This window comes from Aulonocara sp. 'chitande type north' Nkhata Bay, linkage group LG19 (assembly GCF_057382095.1).
Source record: "Aulonocara sp. 'chitande type north' Nkhata Bay isolate Kocher_YH1m ecotype deep benthic linkage group LG19, A_spYH_male_GT1.1, whole genome shotgun sequence".
Lineage (NCBI taxonomy): Eukaryota > Metazoa > Chordata > Actinopteri > Cichliformes > Cichlidae > Aulonocara > Aulonocara sp. 'chitande type north' Nkhata Bay.
This window is the reverse complement of record NC_141362.1, coordinates 16,015,800-16,038,594: the sequence shown is the minus strand read 5'-3', so window position 1 is coordinate 16,038,594 and position 22,795 is coordinate 16,015,800. Positions and strand designations below refer to the sequence as shown.

At 40.8% G+C, this 22,795-nt stretch overlaps 2 protein-coding genes across 4 annotated transcripts; both read left to right on the top strand.

The window, feature by feature from the left end:
- The first annotated feature begins 41 nt into the window (after positions 1 to 41).
- prorp (protein only RNase P catalytic subunit) lies at positions 42 to 14,589 on the top strand. Of its 2 annotated transcripts, XM_086274459.1 has the most exons (10): positions 43 to 771; positions 850 to 988; positions 1,211 to 1,445; positions 1,974 to 2,272; positions 2,459 to 2,506; positions 2,596 to 2,728; positions 10,412 to 10,522; positions 12,349 to 12,500; positions 13,918 to 14,116; positions 14,206 to 14,587. In XM_086274459.1, exons 1-10 carry the CDS (start codon positions 366 to 368, stop codon positions 14,335 to 14,337), a joined length of 1,854 nt encoding a protein of 617 aa, XP_086130585.1. In that variant the 5' UTR covers positions 43 to 365; the 3' UTR covers positions 14,338 to 14,587. The 2 variants fall into 2 exon arrangements, with proteins under 2 accessions (XP_086130586.1, XP_086130585.1); XM_086274460.1 differs by lacking the exon at positions 10,412 to 10,522 and having other exon boundaries at positions 42 to 771; positions 14,206 to 14,589.
- A 551-nt stretch (positions 14,590 to 15,140) lies between these two features.
- psma6a (proteasome 20S subunit alpha 6a) lies at positions 15,141 to 22,439 on the top strand. 2 transcript variants are annotated; one of them, XR_015126356.1, is made up of 8 exons: positions 15,141 to 15,328; positions 16,669 to 16,763; positions 16,888 to 16,969; positions 19,695 to 19,850; positions 20,422 to 20,600; positions 21,197 to 21,291; positions 21,632 to 21,804; positions 21,901 to 22,439. XR_015126356.1 is itself a non-coding variant. In XM_086274461.1 (7 exons), exons 1-7 carry the CDS (start codon positions 15,253 to 15,255, stop codon positions 21,687 to 21,689), a joined length of 741 nt encoding a protein of 246 aa, XP_086130587.1. In that variant the 5' UTR covers positions 15,141 to 15,252; the 3' UTR covers positions 21,690 to 22,439. The 2 variants fall into 2 exon arrangements, 1 of the variants encoding a protein (XP_086130587.1); XM_086274461.1 differs by having other exon boundaries at positions 21,632 to 22,439.
- The last annotated feature ends 356 nt before the right edge of the window (positions 22,440 to 22,795 follow it).

The window sequence follows — 22,795 nt, the reverse complement described above, 5'->3', positions numbered from 1 at the left end:
TCCTTTTTTATTTTGAAAAACCTGATACCTCACAAACGACGTTGTCTAATGTTGATGACGTCAGGTGTGCGACTCCATCCATGCCTTCTTGCTGGTGTGTTTTGTAGAGGGATATGAGCTGAATGAGTTCCTCAGGCGCTGTATTTGTAGTTATTCAGATTTATGGACGAAACGAGAGCGCGAGAGAGCCTTTGAAGGACGCGTAGAAACAGGAAGGTGAGCTTCTGGTGTCACCTGCAGGCTCATGTAATTCACGTCATGTGTCAGCTGTGTGCTTAGTTTGTGTATGAGAAATAAAACAGTTTAAATTTAAAGTGGGATTACAGCTGCTGTGCTCATAAATCATTCGCTATAATCATCCAAACATGGGCTCTACCTTCATACTGAAAGTCAGAACATCTCTAAAGTCCTCGCAGCTCTTTTTCCAACATGGACGTCCAGCTTTCTCCACATTACAGCCTCCCTGGGTTCTCTCTGTGTGCAGCAGAGAGCCCAGCCTCACCCTGGGTGTCAGACGGACACACAGAAGCAGCAGTGGACAAACTAAAGGGCAGGGTGGGGTTAGAAACAGCACCATCAGAAGCGGTGAAGAGGATGGTACAGTGAATGGAGGAGGAGATAAGAGGTCTGCTCCCCGGCAGAGGATCCATAAATCTGTGTTTGCTGCTGGAACGGCAAAGAGGACGGCGGATATACTGAGGAGGAGGGCGCCTCTGGTCTGTGAGTATAAGGATGAAGAGGAGCCTGAACGTAGGTCAGATAGGGGAGCAGGTGAGCATGCATCACCACCTCTCTTCAGATATTTAACAGCTCATGATGTGTTTGGATGACTATTTGGATGTTTTACAGGAAGGCTGCAGCCTCCTGAGCGACCGCTCCCTTCCAATGAGTGGAAGAAGCTGAAGGAGTCTCAGGGAAATCCACCTCGCTTTGAAATCCAAATGATGAAAGCTCTCTTCACCTCTGGGGGCGAGCTGGATGTTGCCAAGTAAGAGTTAAATGAAAGATTTAATTTGCCCTACGGTGATTAAACAGATACTGACTCTGGATGACTTCCAGTGGAGCTGTGAGGAACCTTAAAGGCATTTTAGATCAGTCGCTGTTCTAAAAGCTTCCTGAAAATCCTTCATTTAATCCAGAATGCTGCAGTGAGAGCATTAAAGGACTGAAAAAGCTCCATGTTACTTTCATTTAAAATCCTCCTCTTCAGGTCCCTGCTGACTTTTGTAGCCACGGAGACTGGCACACTGTCCTACGAGCTGCTACTGCGATACCTGACGCTGTGTGTGAGCAGCGGCCATGACGCTGAGGTGTTTGACGTCTATGACATCATGCGGGGAAGTTTCCCCTCTCTGGACACAGGAGCTTCCAGTCTTTTTATCAAAGCCTTCAGCCGGACAGCGAGGTGGAGGGAGGCTCTCAACATCCTGCAGGAGCTCAAGAAAGTAAGCAGTTTTTTTTAGGAGAAAATTAAACTTATGAAAAGTATTTCAGTGAGGAAAAGAATGCACTTTTAGTTTAGGCCAGAATTCATTACGTGTGTTTGTCATTTGCTAAGCTAAATATTAACCTAAAAGTTGTTTTTCTGAGGCTTAAAATTAATTTCTTACACTTTTTCACTCCTTTTTTTCCTGTTTGTCTATACAAACCAATTAGCCATGCTTCTGTTCAGTTCTGATAAACTTATAAATGTTCAATCGTAAACTTTCTCAACCTGAACAAACCTGAACCAGCTTGCTCGTGGGGGGGTTCTATACTTTTGTGATTTTCTCTGTTTTCTTTGTGTTATTGTAGGGTCTTTACCTTAGAACGTAAAGCACCTTGATTCAAAGGTTGTTGTCATTTATCATCTGCAGATGACGATGGTTGATTTCGTGATATTAGTGAGGTAGTTTTCTATATTTCAGGTTGTTTCAAATGTGAGCGAGCTCACAGGTGAAGCTTTCTTATCACCTGATTTTATTTACTAACAGACTTTTAGTCCATCACCACGCAACTATGGCGACGTCATCGCAGCGGCAATGCAGCACGGTGACACAAGCACTGCCTGGGCTCTTTATGATGAGCTAATTGACAATGGACTGAGTCCTCACCAGGAGACATGGGAGACTCTGTTTAAAGTGGCAGGGAAAAAGGAAGGAGAAGAGGGAACGAGTGCCATGTCACAGGCTGAACAGCAGGAGAGGCACCTGGGAATTCTGCTGCACATGAGGAACAACCAGATCTACCCTCAGCAGAGCCTCGCCAGCAGCATCAAAAGCTGGTTTGAGAGGTAGGACCGTGATAGGGAAGCACATGCATGCAAAACAAATCCTGTTTCTTAAAATGTGATTTTTTTTTTTTTAAAGCTTTGCTCCCCTGCATTTATTTTCAATGTGACGTGTATTAACGGCAAACCTCAACATGTGAACATAATCACTCTAGTGTATATTCTCCTTGTGCTCCTTCCCAAAATCAGCCTGACAGGACAGGAATGGACAGGCAGCTGGACGACCGCCACCCCAAAGTAATAAAAACCACTTCTGATGTATGTACGTACCTCCATTATGATAGTGTGTGTCATTTAAACATATATATGTGTGTGCATGTGTTCAGGGGAGTATGTAGGAGTTGTGGGTCTGAGCTGGAGTCCATCCAGCTGACTGCTGAGGAGTACCAGCAGCTTAAAGACAGAGTGATGACAGACATCATTGAGGGACAAGATGTTTTCACCAAGACAACTCCAGAGGTAAAACGCACACATACACACAGGGACCTTGAACTTTAATTTATTATTATTTATTGTTATATTTAAGTGACAAACAAACAGCTGTAAACATAAAGAAGCAGCCCGAAAAAAGAACATTCAAACATCCTGTAAGAGGGAGATGAGATTTTTCTTTGTACACCCCGTCACCACTAGGGGGAGTAGTGCTGCTGCCAGTTAGAGTGATTTAATGTGGGGGGAGGGGGTGTGATCAGAGAGGCATTTCGTTTTGTTTGTGGTTGTTCCTTTCATATTCCACAAAGGTCTGTGTAGACTCTGTAAATAAGGCTGCAAAGATAGGTTAACCACTCCAGTATTTTTAATGCCATTATCTCAACCCGTGAATTAAGCATTCACGTAATTTAACATAAAGAGACACAAGTATGTTTTAAAAACTTAATACAAACCTAAATTTTTTTTTCTTAATAATGTTTCCTTTCTTTCCTTTTTTCCCTTTGTCTCCTTTGACCTGTTACGTTCCTCCACCTCAGCTTTGCTGTTTTTGTTTCCTTTTGGTCGCTTTACTCTGTTTTTCTTTTACATTTGCTCATATTTTCTTTTCTACTCTTTTCTTCCTTTTCCTAGTTTTTTTTAGTAGAAAAGTAGAAAATGCTAATATTACCACAATACACAAAATCTGTGTGAGTGTTTGTGAATGGTGTCATGTTGCCTAGCAACCACTTATCTTTGGGGCACAATGGTGTGTTTTTTGCAGTTGCGCACCTATAACACCTTATAAAACAGTTATACTGGTTTCATTTTACCGCAGTTTCTAATTTAGATCTGCAACACTTCTGTTATGCGTGATAAATTATGACCCCCATTGATGTTTTCTTTTTTCTAATTAAAAAAATAATAACAGTTCATTCATGTAGATGTTTGAAAAGTAAAGTAAAATATTGAAACTAGATTTTTATGGCGCACTAGTTTCTCAGCTGTTTTCTTGCTGTCTTTTGCTAGATGGCGTCATTGTTACACCGGCTGGCACATCAAGCTGGTAGAGTCTGAGCTGGTCAAAAGAATAGATCTGTGTTTCAAGTTTTATAGACATTCTTAGGTGCAGTGAGGCAGCTGTTTGTCCCCCTGGTTCCAAGACTTTATTGATTATTTCCCTAAGCTGGGGTATATGACTCTGTGGTTAACTATTAAAAATCAGAGGAGGATACAGTTCTGTTATCACCACATCCTTTGTGGTTTTCTGGCCTTTGCAGTTTTTTTTTTTTTTTTATGTTAATGGGACAGCCAGTCATCTGGAAGCTGTACTTTCAATTTCTGATTTATAGATAAGAATTACGTTAGATTATGCAAAACTTAAATCACAGCAGTTTTTTTGGCTTTATCCTGTAAATTTGGACAAAATCAGACTCCAGACAATAAAAAATACATCGCAAAGGCCATTCTGCACCACAGAAGCAAGCACAAAGACTGTTAAAGTGAACATTTACTCTTAATGTGCAGGAAAAGCCAGTTGATTTTTGATCGGACCACAAATTAGCCCATACACTTTGCTCTAAAAGATTTAAAAAAAAAAAAAAAAAGGAAAATAACAAAAAAAAGAAAACAAAAACCCATTTTTTTCCAGTTTTAGACATGACATGAGGTCATGTAATCACTGTTTGTAACTGGGAGGGGCCACATCCTGCCGCCTCAGTAGAATATCCCTCCTGGCTAACACCGAACAGAATGATAGCACCTGTCTTTTAGAGGCCAGTAGAAACGCCTCATTCCCACTGATGCCAAACAGAATAAGAAGGGGACAAGGGGGCGGCGTCTCATTGAGAATCCTGGACAGGGTATGGAAAACCTCTGTCCAAAACTGAACAAGACTGGGACAAGACCAGTACATGTGGATCAGTGAGGCTTCAGCAGTTTTGCATCTGTCACAATATGGAGAGATTTCAGGATGCGTGTTTGCATTCATTGCAATACTTAAAAACGAAGCTCTTGCCAATCGAACACTTTCCAGATAGTATTGCCAGTGAATCAAAAATTCATGGTACTTTACTGCATAATTTCATCAGTTTTGCTATAATGCAGCACCAAATTATGATGAAGCCTCCACCAGCTTTTACTCACTGTTGCTTTCTCTATAATAAGAAGTGCCCCAAGACTTGTGCACAGTACTTTAGGTCAGGTGAGGGACAAAAGTTGCATGAGACTGCATTGCGCAAAAAAAAAACCCAACTAATTTTTATCAGATGTAGGTTCATATGAAAATGACCCAAAATAGAACACAAAAGATCAGATTCCATGTGGTTTGCGCTGTTCATGCTGTTGTGAAAAACCAGATATGAGTCACATGTAAGCCAGAAATATCATATGTGGGCTACTTTTGTCTGCAGAGTGAACTAGAGATTAAACAAGATGATTTAAACGACTGCGAGCCGGCAGTGAACTTCACTGAGACCCAGCCAGCACCTCTAAAGTTCACTAATTAACATATTATATGTTGTTTGCTTAAATTGTGCAGAAGCTGAACTATTTGCAGTGAAACAGACCAGTTTGCACGCAGACTCTTTTACTACCAATTCATGTTCATGGAATACATGCAGAATGAGATTTGTCTTGCTGGATAAGCAAGGCAAGAGGCAGGGTACATGCTAGACGTGTCGCCAGTCTGCTGCAGGGCTAGCACAGAGACACATTCACATTTACACCTATGGGCAATTACTGTGTACCCTGCCTCTAGCCATATGGCTGCTGGGATAGGCTCCAGTCCACTGGTGACCATGAATTGGATGGCTGACAAAGGCCTTCTGTACAAAAGTAAGTCATGTGGGTTGGCCACAAGGTCAGTCTTCCTCTTTATTTCAGTGGAAGTTGCGAAGATGATTTACATATTTACACAGCTAATTAAGTTTACTTTAGCTAATTGATTAAATTGAAGAAACAGGAAAATAACAGAGGTTGTGGTTTTTGCAAACACCCACCCAATTCAGAGCAAGGTGATTTAACTATTTAAAATTTCCACTCAATTTTCACATGAACTAAACAAATGAAGGGTGTATTTGTGAGCTTCAGAGGAAATAGGTGGACTTTGTTACCTGTGAACGTAGCCTGCATGGACATTTCCTCGCTGTCTTTGTGCTTGTAGCTTGATGTTGTGTATGTACGTGAGTTTCTTGGCAACAAAGTAAATGATCCCGTTTCCCATGAATTTATTTGTTTAAGGGGAATGTTTGGCTTTTTTTCTGCTTCGTGAATTTTCCAAGTAACATGAAATGAAAATGAGATCATTTACATGCGTTCAGCTGGATTCTTTATGTGACTGCAAATATGTAGACAGACAGCAGCAGACAGACAGCAGTGCACTTACAAACAAGCTTAAAACGCTGAATTATGGCTGTGTTGTAAGAGCCTTATTTGCTGTGCATGCATATGTGCAGCGTCTGTGTCGAGAGCCAAGGTACAAGCTTTTCATTGGATTGGAATGTACTCCTTTTTTAATAATGCAATTAAAGTAAACATAAAATGAAGTTTATTTAAAAAACAACAACTGGGCAACACCGGCAATGTGTGGTTAATAATATGACATATTTAAATTATTAAAATAGGGCTCGCTTTGCACATGTTCTTGTGTCTTTATCTGGCTCAGTTATAGTTGGTTCAATTAAGGGAATTTCCAGCATGCGGACGGCCATGTGAACGTAGCCCACAGCTACCTCCTGCTGAGCAGACAGACAGTTTAAATGAGCTTTGTTAATTCCCCATTTAAGGCAGTTTATTTCAAGGGCAAACAGAGTGCTTCAGAGGAGAGTTAAGCAACTTGTGAAGGAAGGAAAAGGGGTAGAAGAAGGGCATCAGCACAAAGGGGAAGAAAGGCGGCAGTTTGTTTCGGTCTTTGTTTGGTGATAACTAGTGAAAAAAACAAAGTGTCTGTTTACTTTTCAAATAGCACTCATATATGTTTAGATAGCAGAGGTCAAAGATTGACTATTAGAGCAGAGAATGCAACAACACATCCCTTTATCCACAGAGAGAGTCGCTGTGAATAAACTCTGAATGCACTAATCCTGTTTTTATTTTAAAACAATATTAACATTAGCATGATTTTAATGCAGAGCCTCGCTGTAGGAGCAATTTTTGGTTTGCTCATTTGTGTTTAAGCTTCTGGCCACCACTCAGTTATGAGTTTGACATGTACTGAGCCTAAAGTCAGACTTTTCAGTGTGAGAGGTGGGTCTCTTTTAACCTGGTGAGGTCACCACATTAGCTTATTCTGATTACATAAGCTGGTGCAGAGCAGGGTTTTTTTAGTGATTAATGGAACATGATAATACTAACCTAGTACTAACTTGGTTAGTACTACGGGGCTACCTAAGTAACTACACCTTTCTAGTGCCCCTTTTGCATTTAGAACTGCCTGAATTCTCCCTTTTTCCACAACAGGGTTGCACAGGGGATGCAGATTTGTCAGCTTTACATCCAGCTTTAATACTCAAGTAGGCTGTGGTGTTTAAATAATGCTCAGATGGAACTAAGGGGCCAAAATTGTGTTGAGAAAATATCCCCCAAATCATTACACTACAACCACTGGCCTAAACCTTTGACAGGGCAGGATGGATCCATGCTTTCATGTTGTTCGTGCCCTATTTTGATCCTACCGTTGGAAATCAAGACTTATCGGAACAGGGAATGTTTTTCCAGTCTTCTGTTGTCCAGTTTTGGTGAGCCTGTGTTAATTATAGCCTCAGCTTCCTGCTGTCTGCTGACAGAAGTGTCATCTGGTGTGATCTTCTGCTGCTGCAGCCCTTCTGCTTCAAGGTTTGACATGCTGTGGATTCAGAGAAGCTCTTCTGTATTCCTTGGTTGTCATGAATGTTGTTTTTTTTTGTTCCCGCTGTTTCCTATCAACAGTCTGCTCATTTTGACCTCTGACCCCTGGCATTAAAAAGTCATTTTTATCCAGAGAGCTGCAGCTTACTGGATATTTTCTCTTTTTCGGATCATTCTCTGTAAACTCTCGAGATGATTGTGTGGGAAAATCCCATCCACACAAATACCTTTCTTCCTCATTCTGATGATTTGAATTTCTTGGCCCTTTCTACATCCCCAAAAGCAATGAGTATCTTATGATTGTCAGGTTAGATATTTGTGTTAACAAGCAGTTGAACCGCTGTACCTACAAAAAAAAAAATACTAGCAGATGAGCGTATATACGAGGATGCGGTTTTTGTATCTGTTTTCTGGCGCGGCTACTTGTCCAAAATTTTTGTCTACTTGACAAAAAGTTTGATAAAGTGTTGTGGCTATAGTACGCTTTAACATAATGCGAAATAGCACAGTCTAGGCTGTGTTTTATGAAAAAGCAGATCGTTTGCTTCGTGCAGGGGCACATCATCATTAGTACTCATATAGTATTTCAACTACTGAACAATTCAATGCCTCCTTTGTTGCTTTTGTTGGTTCATGGCTCTACGGTCTGGACTTTTACTGCAGAGCTGTGCTGCTGGACTTTGCAGAATGTGGCTGCACAGTCCAGCAGCACAGTGGCTGGCTGAAAACGCAGTCAACATAAACCGGCTCTTTTAATCTTAAATATTTATTTGGTGCATAAGCAGATATAAAATGTAGACTCCAATCAAAATGTAAAGGGGGAAATGATGACAAGTGTCAGAAGTGAGATAACTGAGAAGTGAGATGAACTAAACTCAGCAGGAAGTTTTTTTTTAAATAGTGTTTGAGCTGAAATTGATAGAGTTAATTATGTGCACGCGACACAGCTCAGTGGGAATGGATATGTTTACAGTACCCTACTGTGCTTTGTGTAATAAAGGTGGCACTTAAGTGATACTATAAGCTTATGCATTTTTTATGAGTGTGTGTGTGTGTGTGTGTGTGTGTGTGTGTGTGTGTGTGTGTGTGTGTGTGTGTGTGTGTGTGTGTGTGTGTGTAGTCGTGTAATCCACAGCAGCACAGTGAGCTGGTTTCACATATCAGCTCTGGAAAGTCCCTGGATAATTATGCTGGACTTTGTCTTTCTCTTTTCTTCTCCTCATATTCTTTGCTCGTCTGCGGCTTTCGTTTATTGTCTTTCTTCCTTTTCTTCTTAATCAAACATTGCTGCAGAATGAGTGAGTATGACTGGTGTGTTTAGGCAGTCAAAATTAATAAGAGCATGAATAAGAGCATGTGGCAGTTTAAAAAAAAAAATCTAGATCGTGACATTAAAGACACTCATTTTAATGTGCGTTCATGATACTGTGGATGCAATCACGATTCACTCCAGGGGAATTCACAGCAGCCTATTTCCATATTGCTGTTGGTGAAAACTGAAAGCACTGACAGGTTCCCATGCAGGTTCAAAGCAGCTTTCCTGTTATGGCACAAAGCTGCCTCAGAGCTTTTACAAGTTTTGACCTGAGTGGTGCATAAAAATTATAAAATGTGGTGTGAAATTTATAAGAAATGCAAATTGAACAAATTCTGCATAGATGGAGCTTTTTACCTCCCCTGTGGTCTGCATGTTTTGGGTGTTATGAAAACAGCTGCAGATGTCCTTAGATTTCTGTGTAGTAAAGATAAGGGCTCACCAAGGGCTAACATATTAGTCTGACTAGTCTGAGGCAGCTTAAAAGGTAAAAACAAAACACGATTATCTATTATTGATAAGCGTTATTTGAATATGCTATTAAACTTTATGCTAACACAGAGGACTAGCTGGCACTCTGCCATCTGCCTGCTGGGAAGGAAAGTCCAGCTTGATTTATTACTGGCAGGCCTTTGATCAGTTGGTGAGAAAATCAGCCAACCATCAGCTCACAGGTGGAGCTCAGATACGCTGTTTGACTCAGTAGCAAACTAACCATCTATGATGTTGTTAGAAACCTCTGCAGATGTTTTCTGCACATTAACCGTGCTCTCGGGTCAAATTATCAATCGGAAACATTGCACAGAGGGCAACTATGCTTTTTGCTGAACATAACATAGGCTTTACATAAACAATGGATGCAGCTACTGTGATGTCATCCACTGGTTTGTGACGCTTTTTGGCTCCTGTGTTGTTGTTGTTGTTGTTGTTTTGGAGCCACAATTGCTCATGCTTGATGAAGAGGTTACCAGCTAATTCTTGCAAACCTGCCACAAACTGTATGGGTGCAGGACACAGTTAGCTGCTAATTAGTTCAACTTAATAAAATATTAGAAATTAAATACTCTTGGATGAGCTTTAAGTACAAATGGACCGACGTTGGCTGCTTTTAGATGATCCCACACTGCTGTTTCATTGTGTTTTTCCTTTCCAGGTGTGCTTTTCCCCACTTGGGATCATTGTCATGCTGGGAACTCAAGCTAATGCTAATCAGATAACTTACACATAATTCTGCATGGTGGATTATAATCTCAGGGTACTTTTTTACATCATAATTTCATCAGTTTTGAAAAGATGCCTAACACCACTGCCTGAAATAGCACTAAACCCCAATAGAGCCTCCACCATGTTTTACAGATGGCTGTAGACACTCGCTGTTGTACTTCTCTGATTTTCAGTGCTGCTTTTGTGTAAGTTTTTGTGAACAATTAAGTTAGATGCCTTTTGTGTCGTACCTGTTGTACCTTCATGGATCACTTTCTTTATAAAAACTCCTCACTGACTGTTATTTCCCTACATATCGCTCTCTTTACATATAATAATTCTTCTTCCTCTCTGTTTGTGTGTCTGTTCAGGAGCTGCAGCGGTTCAAGTTGTTTGTGAAGAGGAAGCCAGCCTTTGATGTGGTTGTAGATGGGCTTAATGTTGCAAATAGCAACAAGGACAAAAGCAAGCAGTCAGAGACAGTAAGAATATGCACAGGTGTACATGCATTAAAAGTGTGAGATGCAGATTTACCCACAGGGCAGACCCTGTGTGTAAATCCGCACTCACTCACACATAGTTACACAGTCTTGATTTTAGTGGTTTCTTCCTACATGCATATCTGTCCAACTCAGGGGCTTTTCTGCCAGTCACAGAATGAGTAAACCTGCAGTGTGTGTGTAGTTTTTTTTTTTTTTTTTTTTTTTTTTTTTTTAAGAGCATGCATGTGGGAGATGCACGTAAAACTGCCCAGTACCTGATTTTAACAGTAATGAGAGTACTTGTCAGCCTGCCTACATGTGTCTGTCAGGATGTGAGTGTGTGATGGCTTATTCTGCCCCAATTTTCTCACATATGTGGCTGCAAGACAAAGGAAAGTACAGACTGATGAGCCTATTTCCCTATCTAGTCATCTAGTTTGTGGGAAAGTTAAATAATTTATGAAAATAAATGCAAAAGAGATCGAAATTTACATCAAGCATATTATTCAAAGGAAACTGGAGGACAGCCGTACTGCTTCAATATGAATTACCTGCTGAATTCACTATTCAGAGTTCTGGATGACTGCTTACATGCCATCAGCTCACTGAGATGAAACAAGCTGAATGGCTGCAAATAGATAAACAGTGCATTGTGTATTTGCAGCTTGAACATCAGAAACTGTTTTATAAACAACATTTTTCACACATAGTTTTGAGAGACATTGCTGACAGTGAAGCTGAGATAAGAAACACTGGAAATGTTGGAAACATCGTTAAATATTTGTGAGCAGCCTGCAGCTTTGGCTGCTCTTTCCCGACTGCAAATATCAACAAATATTTACAAAGAAACAGCTTATTTAGACTTGTGAGATTGATCTTTGTAGAGACCGCAGCGTAACCTGCTCAAGTACCCGACAGCATTGCCAGCATTAATGTTTGTGTTAATTATGTGTTAATTTATTTGTATTTATGTCCTGGTTTTTTGTATACAGTGTCAGCCAATATAGATGCAAATAAAAGGCCAGGAGTCATGCAGTTTTCATTTTTCATGTTCTCATTTTATTGCTATTGTAAGACAAGCACGTGCAAGGCGAGTTGCAGATAAAAGTTTAAAAATGTTCCAGTGAAATCAGAGAATGTGGCTTCATAGTTTTCCATTTGTAGGCAGAAAACTATTCAATTGAAGTTAATTGTGTTAACTATAATTAACTTGGGAGTAGACGACTCTGAGTGTCGAAACATTTAAAAGAGCAAATAAAACCCTAAATTGGCATTTCAGCCAGTGCGTTCCTGTTTTTTAGTCTGGTTATCTAAAGCTTGCTCAGCCATGACTAGTCAGTGCTACTCAGACTAGAAATAGAAACTATAAAGCTTCCAGTAACAAAGCATCTTGTCCTGTGGCTGCCAGTTCTTTAGATGTCTGTTTGTAGAGCTTAAAGAAGTAAACATTACTGCAGTACACAGACATTTTACTTCATTTTTATTGAGGCAATGAGCCTATGTAGGCCCACTCATAGGAAAATAAATACATAAATTATACATATGTAAAAATGTATGAGTATGTACATCCAAATGTATGTAATTTTTATATTGTATGTCTTTAATGACTCTTCCTGGACCTACACGTCTTTTCTAACTTCCAGCTTTTCCGAATGTGAAACATATAACCCCCCCCCCCCCCCCCCCAAAGCTCATTGCCCTCATGTGGGATCAGCTGCTTGCATTGTAGACCAAATCCAAGCCATCATTTTAGTAATTATTTTTATTTATTAATGTTCTCGTTTTGAAAGTGAATATAAAGAAAGGCATATATTTGTGTGTTTCAGCTGCTGCTGGTGGTGTCAGAGCTCGTCGACCATCAGGGCCTGACTGTCCTGGTGCTGGGAAGGAAACACATGCTGCGACCCTCCAGATCCTGGGACAGAAACAACATGAACCTCATCCAGCAGAAGGCCCACTGTTTCTTTACCGACAATATGTGAGCATCTTATGATAATAATAATGATAACGATAATATAAAAAGAACAGCATGAAATATGTTCCATTGGATAGACAGGAAACCAGTACTGGGAATGTTCCTGTTTACTAGTTACTCTGTAAAACGGTAATCAGTAACTATTTTTACTGCTTCATGAAAGTAATCGGTTGCATGATCTGTTTGTTTCACTGGAGCGCTACCTTCAGCATGCGCTGGGTGGTTAGCAGCCGGGATGAAAATGGTCGATTGCTCCTTCTGGTTTGGGGGGGGAGAGTTTGTGCCTCAAATGAGTTGAGGTGTCTCGGGATCTTTATTCACAATGATGCGAAGGTGGATTATAAGGTCGGCTGGCAGATGTAGAGTCAGTAGAAATGTGGGCATTGTGTCAGACTGTCAGGGTAGGAAGAGAGCTGAAGTTTTATCCCTAGAATGCCTGCCAGGCTTGGAGATCGGAGGGAAGCCTGGAGTAGTGCTGCTGCTCCTTTGTGTTAATAGGAACCAGTTGAGGTGCTTCTCCCTCGTGCCTTCGCTTTGGAGGGTTTTTTTTTTTTTCCAGCACATCCAACTGGAAGGATATCCAGACCTGGGAAGATCCCAGGAGGATCTGGAAGGCATTGCTGGGGAAACAGACAATTGTTGTATTATGGAAAATTGTTTTAAAAAACATCTTTACGGACTGTAAATGTTTCATTAGCTTTCCTTTGTCATGTTAGAGCAACATTGCATATTTAGCACTGAGAGTTGTTGCTTTCGGCTGGTCTCAGGCTCGCTAGTAGCAAGATTCACTGATTCACACACAGATGCAGAAATGGCTCCTTGAATACCATCTTCTCAAACTATCTTGCTGACCTTCTTTGTCCTGGAATAGGCCAAAGCGGGACATTCCTGCATGGTGAGTAGATGCAGACCAACAGAGTTTTTACATTTAAGCTTAAGTGATGTCTGTCTTGGCTTGAAGACATTGTCTCAACAAGCACTGTGCAAACCTACAATGCAATCTGTCTATACAGCCACAGCTTGTGGCTCTGGAGCCTCTGGAGAGATTAAATCTGTTGGCTGGGTTGATAACACCTTGGTGTCCCTCCAAAATAGCTGGAGGAGGTGGCTGAAGAGAGGGAGTTACTATTCTTGACCCGAATAAGCAGCAGAAAATGGATAAATGTAACACCTTAGAAATTTATTTGTTTTGTGATGTGTTTAAGTTGATGGCCTGTTTAAAAGGCAGCACACAAGCAAAAAAAAAGAAAAAAGAAAAAAAAAGTCATTAAAAATCATTCAAGAATCAAAAGATCCTCTTTAAATGTGTTTGTGGGTGCTGCAACACAATCTGGGTGGCTGACATATATAGGAAACCATAACACAGACTATGAATTCAGATGTAGAGCTCTGCTTATTTTCTGCATTTTGTGCTTTTCAGTTCAGAGGATGACCCCTTCCTGTTGTACGCTACTTTGCACTCTGGGAACCACTGTCGGTTTGTAAGCAGGGACCTGATGAGGGACCACAAGGCCTGCTTGCCAGATGGAGCCACCAAGCGGCTCTTCTTCAAGTGGCAGAGAGGGCACCAACTGGTGGTGGACGGGCACGTCACAGCGGGCAGGAGGGTCCGATTTCAGGTGGAGAATGAGACCATGAGAAGAGAGGGTCAAGGCTCAAAGAAGGAAGCATCACAAAATTAACTCTGTTTTCGTTTGTGTTTTCCCAGAGTATTCCCAGCTATGACACCATTGTCCAAACCTCAGGAGGAAACTCATGGCACATCCCTTATGATGAAACAGAGGACAGGAGCACCTATGAAGTACCACAACACTGGCTGTGTCTCAACAAAAAGCTCTGAAGACTGTCTTTTTTTTACAGTTTGGAATATTAAAAAAAATGCTGGTACTGAAGACTTTTAATAAAACTGTGGACCTGTAAATAAACATTTACCATCACTGCAGTGTCTGTACTGTTTTAATCATATTTCAATTTAATATGATTAGATAATAGGTACAGCCAGATCCATGGATATTTGAACAAGATGTACAACAAATGTAATTTTTCAAATTTTGGCTATGTGCATCCACTAACATTGGACTTTAAATAAAACAATTAAGATGTGATCAAAGTGCAGACTTATTACATTAACTGCTTAGGATTTACAGCTATTTTTATACACAGTCCCCCATTCACAGAAATACAATAAATAAATATCTCATATCCTGCTTGGAACAATTTGGTTTTTACTCAGAATATAAACCAAATACAAAAACCCAAACACTTTCTTTTAAAAATATTAACCAGAAGAAAAAAAATCTAAGGAAGTACAACTTTAATTGTGCAGCACAAGTTTGAATATAATTTGAATTTTCTCAAGTTTCCAGAATCTATTCATATACACAATCTCTCGGGAAACATTCCTTCTTAAAGGTCAAACGGGAAAAGAAAGCAAATCTAACAATCTTCATCTGTAGCTGGTGAAAAGGCCTTTTAGGAAAGAACTTTTAGGTTTTGTCTTTACTCCAAAAAGAAAATTGCACAAACGTCATATTCTGTAATTGTCAAGAAATATATTTTGATATTGTTACGAATACACCACCTGATTGAACTACTTGTTAAAAATAAAAATACAAAAACTACAGACAGTTGACCCGGATATGAAAGCTCTCGTCTGCTTCCGGTGCAGAATCGTGCCATGTTTTGCTTCTGTTTTTACCTCAGTTTAGTTTCAGATTCGGTCTAGACCACTTTACCTCAATTATTTCCTGCCGTCATGTCCCGGGGGTCGAGTGCGGGGTTTGACCGGCACATCACCATCTTCTCCCCGGAGGGAAGGCTCTACCAAGTCGGTCAGTAATAAGAGAACCGAACAGAACCTTAACCTGCTCTGTCATCACTGCCTGCTAGCAGGCTAACAGCAGCTACTCACAAAGCTCAAGGCTGATTAAATATGTCACCACAGGGCAGTGTGGCAAGAAAATAGCTATTATGAAAATTAATTAAATGTATTGAGGCAGTTAATCCGACTTAACGGAGCAACTAATGAGTCATATCATTAAAGCAAAACATTTCAGTTAGCTGCAATTATAGACTAGTAAAAGCTAGCTAATAATGTATAAAGGGGACTAAATTAAACGTTAGTTTTAGCTTAAGGTCCATACGGCCGGCAGGACCACGCATGCGCATGTGTTTATATGAGTATTGTTTTTATTCTAACAGCATCTCTCTAAAATTCTTAAAGCAGGGGAGTCGAACATGCAGCATGCATTAATGTGCATTAGTCATTTTTGTTCTTTTGCAGATCCACATCTCACCCTGTCGCTAGCATCCTACTCTGTCACACCAGATCTCTGCATGTCTTCTGTCACTGCATCCATGAATCCTCTCTGAGGTCTTCCTCTTTTCCTCCTGCCTGCTAGCTCCATCTTCAGCATCCTTTGTCCAATGTATCCACTATCTCGCCTCTGTACATGTCCAAACCATCTTAGCATTGCCTCTCTGACTTTGTCGCCAAACCACAGTCTGAGCTGTCCCTCTGATGTACTCATTTTTAATCTTCTGGGATGAAAATATGAGCATCTCCAGCTCTGCCACCTCCAGCTTGGCCCATTTTTTCAGTGCCACGTCTCCAAATTCTACATCACAGACAGATAACAAAAAATTCAACAAATAACTGTAGTTTGGAAACTGAACTACAAGAACTTGAAAACAAAATTTCAAATTAATAGAAAGAAAAACACAAAATCATAATAACTCTAATAAATTATAAAGCGTTAATTTGTGTTTCTATTTAAAGGCTAAGTGAAACAAGGAAACTGTAAGCAAATGTAAAGAACTGAATAACATATAACAAATAGTTTCCTCATTCTCTTGTGTGAGTTATAATTGCTTTCAGTTTAATCATGAAGATATGGAAATATTTTGTCAAAAGAATCTGACATCGATGTGTTAGCACTGAAGAAAGAGAAGAAGCAAAATGAAAAAGAAAATAAGTAAAAGGTGCCTTTCTTTATCAGCACCTCAAAGAGTGATGTATTTGTGACACCAGGAAGTGAAATTTACAGGTCATTTAACAATCATCATCAATTTACTGATAAGAAGAACAAGTAGCTAGTTTGTTACTTTTTTAAAATGTTCAGTCATGAAGTTTGTGTATATTTCATTTTGCCTGCCTCTCTTCACTCTTCAGAGTATGCCTTTAAAGCGATAAACCAGGGCGGACTGACCTCTGTGGCCGTCAGAGGGAAGGACTGTGCTGTAGTCGTGACGCAGAAGAAAGTTCCTGTGAGTTTGCGTTTCTTTCACATTCGTGTGATCCGATTCCTAAAACGACATTGATTGGTGTATCGATGGTGGCCCGTGTGGCGAGTTCATCTGTTAGGGGCGCCTTTCTTTGTGTCTTCCTCAGGACAAGCTCCTGGACGCTGCGACAGTCACACACCTGTTCAAAATCACAGAGAACATAGGATGTGTTATGACCGGCATGACTGGTAAGCAGCAGGAAGCTTATTATCTACTCTTATTATGGGGGACAATGTTAAGCTTTTTTTCTCCAGTCTTCTTTGTTTCTTTTGTATAAAATAATAAGAAAATGGGCTGATTTGGCCCTGATGCAGCCTCCAGTGTATTAGCAGAGTTGTGATTTGGAGTTAAGGTAACAGATATACTCTATATTGCCAAAAGTATTCACTCACCCATTTGAAATCAAGGAATCCAGGTGTTCCAATCACTTCTATGACCACAGGTGTAAAAAATCTAGACATGCAGACTGCTTCTGCAAACATTTGTGAAAGAATGAATCGCTCTCAGGAGCTAGTCTTGGTAATATAGTGTAACTGAAGTTGCAATATACTCTCCTCATGATGTTGCAGCTGCACATTTTAGTTATCCTCTTCTTTCCTGCAGACTATTCAGAGTTACTGAGTTACAAATTATACTTCAAATAATGCAAACTTTTTCAGTGGCATGCAGCTAAGCTTGCAGAAGAACACAAGACATTTCCAGAAACTGCACATAAACACTTGCTTGAAATTTGAGACAGAGTGTATAAAAAAAATGTGTTTTTTCAGTCGACAATAAAGGTTGTAGAACAAGGAAGAGCAGATTTAAGTACAGGAAAAAGACAAGACAAACAGCGCTGTATGTGAGTAAACAGATGAGGGTCATGTGAAGCTTACATCTGTTTCTGTTTGTGGGTTTTATTTAAGAAGCGGCAGTGTTTAATATGAAAACTCAGGTCTGTCATTAAAGTGCCAGATTTAGTCACACATACATATATTCATCAATAATCTGTGGCAGGTTTATGGTTTATATTAAAAAAAACATTTAAGATGAAACTGCACACAAGGACTGAACACTAATAGAATAATAACATAACAGTGGGTAAAAGTCACATGATGAAATCACACACTAAAGTACAAATGAATGGAAAAAATAATGAGACTGATTATTCCTGGTAAGCAGTGTCTCATCTGACTTATGTTCCACAACAGATGCTTGTACTGGAAAAACTGCTGATATGTGCAATTAAAACTAAACCACAAAGGTTGTACTGCTTCTTCTCCTGCTCCAGCACATCCTGGAGATTCCCAGTCTCGGGGCTGATGAAACCTTTAAGAGCAACATATTAAGACAGCAAGTTAATGTCAGCCTCTGCCTACATAAAGTTTGATTTCATCTAATCATGAATCGGCAGTGGCACAGCTGGATGTGCACCAACCCAGAAAAACAATCAACAACACTGTGATTGATCTGCTTGGTAGTAAACGTGCTGTGTAAACACAGAAAATTAGAAAAATTAAAGATACTTTATTGATCCCACAAGAACAGAAATTCAAATAGTGTAATAAAAACAGCACGGTTAGAAGTATGCAAGCCCATAATGAAGGCATTATTATGTTAGGTAGCACAAAATTTTATATACAACAGTTATCCATCCATCTTCTCCCACTTATCCAATTCACAGAGAGGGCCTGGAGCCTATCCTAGCGAGAAGTACATCCTGGTCAGGGCGCCAGTCTGTTACAAAGCTCACACAGAGTGACAACCATTCACACTCCATTCAAACCTAGGGGCAAATTAGAACTACCAGTTAACCTTATCCATGTAACTCCAAAGACTGGTAGATAGCCAACCTCTTGCCGCACACTAAACAATCTGAGCTTCCTCAGAAAGTAGAATCTGCTTATCCCCTTCTTGTACACAGCATCGCTGTTGGTCCTCCAGTGCAGTCTGTCACTCAAGTTTACACCAAAGTACCTGTAGCTGTCCACATGATGTTAAGTCAACCCACATCTCTTTTGTGTTGCTGACATTCAGGAGGAGGATTGACGTCTCTGGCTATAATATTATTAACTGTAATGCAATAATAGCAGTGTAGACATGGCATTTTCTCTTTTTCAAAGCTCTAGCAGTCCATGTAAGCACTCAGCCAGGAATATGCTCGAACACACAAGTGTAAGTGCCCACTATGGCGTAGCTCTGTGTTGATTGAACAAAGCTAAGCTGGAAAATAACTAACCTGTAACCTTAAACAGAGGTGGTAGAAGAACTCTTAATCAGAAGGTCCAGGAAGTCCCCACCATACAGTACTCCCTCGTTAGGTATAGATGTGATCCTGAGCTTATAGCCTTGTCTGTTTCCATTTACAGATTAAAGCTACAATAACTATTCCTAGTAAGCAATGTCTCATCTGACTCATCTCATGATCCACAACAAACCCTAGTATTGGAAAAACAATGCTGATGTATACAATTAAACTAAGCTTCCTGTTAAGACACCTAGCTCTTAAAAAGGTTGGCAGAAAGCTACCTCTAAGAGCCTGCTACCACTTCCAATGAGACCAACTTACCATATCATACCAGCTGTTAATTTTTTAAAAAGTCAAAGCACTTAAATAATTCTGGCCTCCAGCCCAAGTTACAGCTTCATCTGACCAGACTGATCCTTGATGAGCCCTCAATTTTTACAGAGGGAGACCACATGAGCTGTAACTAAAAATGTTTATATTACACAACTAAACAGAACTGAAACACAAATGAACATAGTCGGATCTCCTGCAGGGAAATGCCTGACCCGAGGGCTGTATCACTTCAAAGTAATTCATTTATTAAAACAAGCCCGTGTCCCATTAGTGAGAGAGCAAATGTTTTAAATGGCAGTTTAAAGTGATGTGAGCTGCTGTGACATGATTTTCTTTCCCTTCCTTCTGTCCAGCTGATGGCAGGTCTCAGGTGCAGCGTGCACGGTACGAGGCGGCTAACTGGATGTACAAGTATGGCTACGAGGTGCCCGTGGACATGCTGTGCAAACGCATGGCCGACATCTCCCAGGTTTACACCCAGAACGCAGAGATGAGACCGCTAGGCTGCTGTACGTAATTTGTGTTAGTGTGTGTGTGTGTGTGTGTTTGCATTTTGATATCACTCCATGTATTAAAACTGAAATTGAAACTTTTTTCAGAGCATTTTCTTAATGTCTGCAAGCTTCAGTTTACACAGTATTTTGAAATCTGATGCAGAAAGTTGTTAAATTTCTCCTTTTTTTTGCGTGTCTAAAAATGTGGTGTGCAATGGGGCGATCGTGGCTCAAGAGTTGGGAGTTCGTCTTGTAATCGGAAGGTTGCCGGTTCGAGCCCCAGCTCCGACAGTCTCGGTCGTTGTGTCCTTGGGCAAGACACGTCACCCGTTGCCTACTGGTGGTGGTCAGAGGGCCCGGTGGCGCCAGTGTCCGGCAGCCTCGCCTCTGTCAGTGCGCCCCATGGTGGCTGTGGCTACAATGTAGCTTGCCATCACCAGTGTGTGAATGGGTGGATAATTGTGTATAGTGTAAAGCGCTTTGGGGTCCTTAGGACCAAGACCAAGTAAAGCGCTATACAAATACCATTTTATATGACTTCTTTCTTTTCTTTTTTGTCCTCTCCTATTTTCATTCCACCCTGCAGGTATGATAGTGATCGGGATTGATGAGGAATTGGGCCCACAGCTGTTCAAGTGCGATCCAGCCGGCTACTACTGCGGCTTCAAGGCCACGGCAGCCGGAGTGAAACAGACAGAGGCCACTAGTTTCCTGGAGAAGAAAGTGAAGAAGAAGCTGGACTGGACTTATGAGCAGACTATAGAGGTAAAATACACCAGAATACACAAAATAATTCCATATTCTTTTCTGTTGCACTGGAATTTTGTCCAAAAACGGCCCGGTAACGATGAAGGCTGCAGGGCGTTTCCGCCCTATGGAGCTTCGGGAATGTTGGGGATTTTACAGGATACTTTCTGGACAGCCGAGTAAGGGGAGTTAGGTGATTTTTATTGACGTATCAGGAAATGTGTGTGAATTTTACAGCTGTGACTATGTGGGGTAATTTCAGTGAATTGCTTGGTGTTTTCCAAGCCAGTTGACGTTAGGGAAGGTTGTTGATTTTTGGAAAAAAAATTCAAACAAGCCCTGTTGGAATTAGAAATCAGTCTCTGAATGGTTTCCTGTGGTCTCTGAATCAAAAAGATACTGACTTATTGAAACCCTCTTTAATATGGTAAAGTATTTATATCAGAGGTGGGTACATGAGAAACTGGGACTGTTGTCTTCCATTAGCTGAACTCAGTTGCCCACCCCTCGTATGTATGTATGTATAATAAATGCATATATAATAACTTTTTTCTTTTACTTTAATTTTCTGTATCATGTTTAAATACGAAGTTCTCCCCTTTGTCTCCAAACAGGCGGCTATCTCATGCCTGTCTACTGTTCTGTCCATCGACTTCAAGCCCTCAGAGCTAGAGATCGGAGTCATCACGGCACAAGAGCCCAAATTCAAGTGAGTGTTTTTCTGAAATAAAGCTTCTCGATAGCTTTGAGTAAGAACGTGATCTTGAGTCAGCCACTGCATCAAATTAGTTTTGCAGAACGAAGCGGGCCGTTGCTGATTAAAAAGTTGAAAGCGTTAAAACGCCGGTAATGTGTCGGCTGTGTTGGGTTATTGCTAAATAATTTGAGAAAAAAAGGCCGGTGTTGTAATGGAAATTCCCTAAAACTAAAAACAGCTAGAGGTTGAGATCAAAGCAAGGACTTACATGTGGAGCTTGTTCTCGATATATCCGTATGTGTGTTGGCAGAATGAAAAAGTATGACCGTATAACTGTGCGTTTGTGTTCCAGGATTCTGTCAGAGGCCGAGATCGATGCTCACCTGATGACTTTGTCTGAGCGGGAGTGAAGCGGTTTTATAAGAACGGATGATAAACAGTAAAAAGCATCAACACACAAAATGTCTCAGCTGGAAGGAAGATGAAGGAGGAGCTGGTATCATCTTCTTCAAAAAGAGATGAACAGTAACAGATAACCCCACCCCCACCCCTCCATGCTATCTGGTCACAAACAGGACATGTACCCAAACCCCTGCCCCCTCCTGTGTTTTCCTTCTGCAGCCAGCTGCTAAATGTCTCAGATCGTGGACGGGACATTCAGATCAGTCCCTGACGTGACACATAAAGTGTGACGTGGCAGCTGATGTGACAGACGGCCGCAGCGCAGCAGCTCAGCCTGAATGACTTCATGACATGTGTGACATGAGCAGATTGGAAGGTGGAGGTGTGGTAACACTACAACTTACAGCACAATACCTCTTAAATGTGGACTCAGTGGTCCTGTAGCTTCACTGTGCTCGGCAGTGCTTCCTGACCATCTTTTCTCAGGGCTACCACTTACATATGTGTCTCTCTTCTTCAGTGTTTAAGCTTTCCCCTCTGCACTGTCTTCAGTTTCAGGATGAAATTCATGCTCTGTACTCGATGATAACCCAGGGAACAGCTGTGGGAATTCTCCTACAGCAGCAGGTCATTGTCACACCCCTGTTTAAATCTGCTCAGGTCACTAGAAAGCTGGTGTTTTGATCTACCTGCCCTTCTGCTGCAGCTGCTGTACATTTCCACACTTCTATTAAACACACTTTTTATTTAACACAGGTGTTTGATTCTCTGCGCACATTCATTCCTGTCTGACGGCTCTTAGCTCTCTCGAAATTACTCGACAGAGTGTACAAGTGAGAATGCAAATGTCTGAACAGTCAGCTTCCACAGTAAACGATCTTTACTATGCCTGCTTCCTGATAAAAAGCGAGTATCATGTACCCATGAAGGTATAGCACAGTTTGTTTACACCCAGTGAGAACTGCACCTAATGCAAACGATTATTGTGCTGCATTCTGCTTTGCATTAATTTGATCGTTTCGCCTAACAACACATCTTCTTTGAAAATGTATTGAATCCACTATTTTCTGATGTCTGGGAGAAATTATTTTAAATAATCACGATCTCTGTGTTT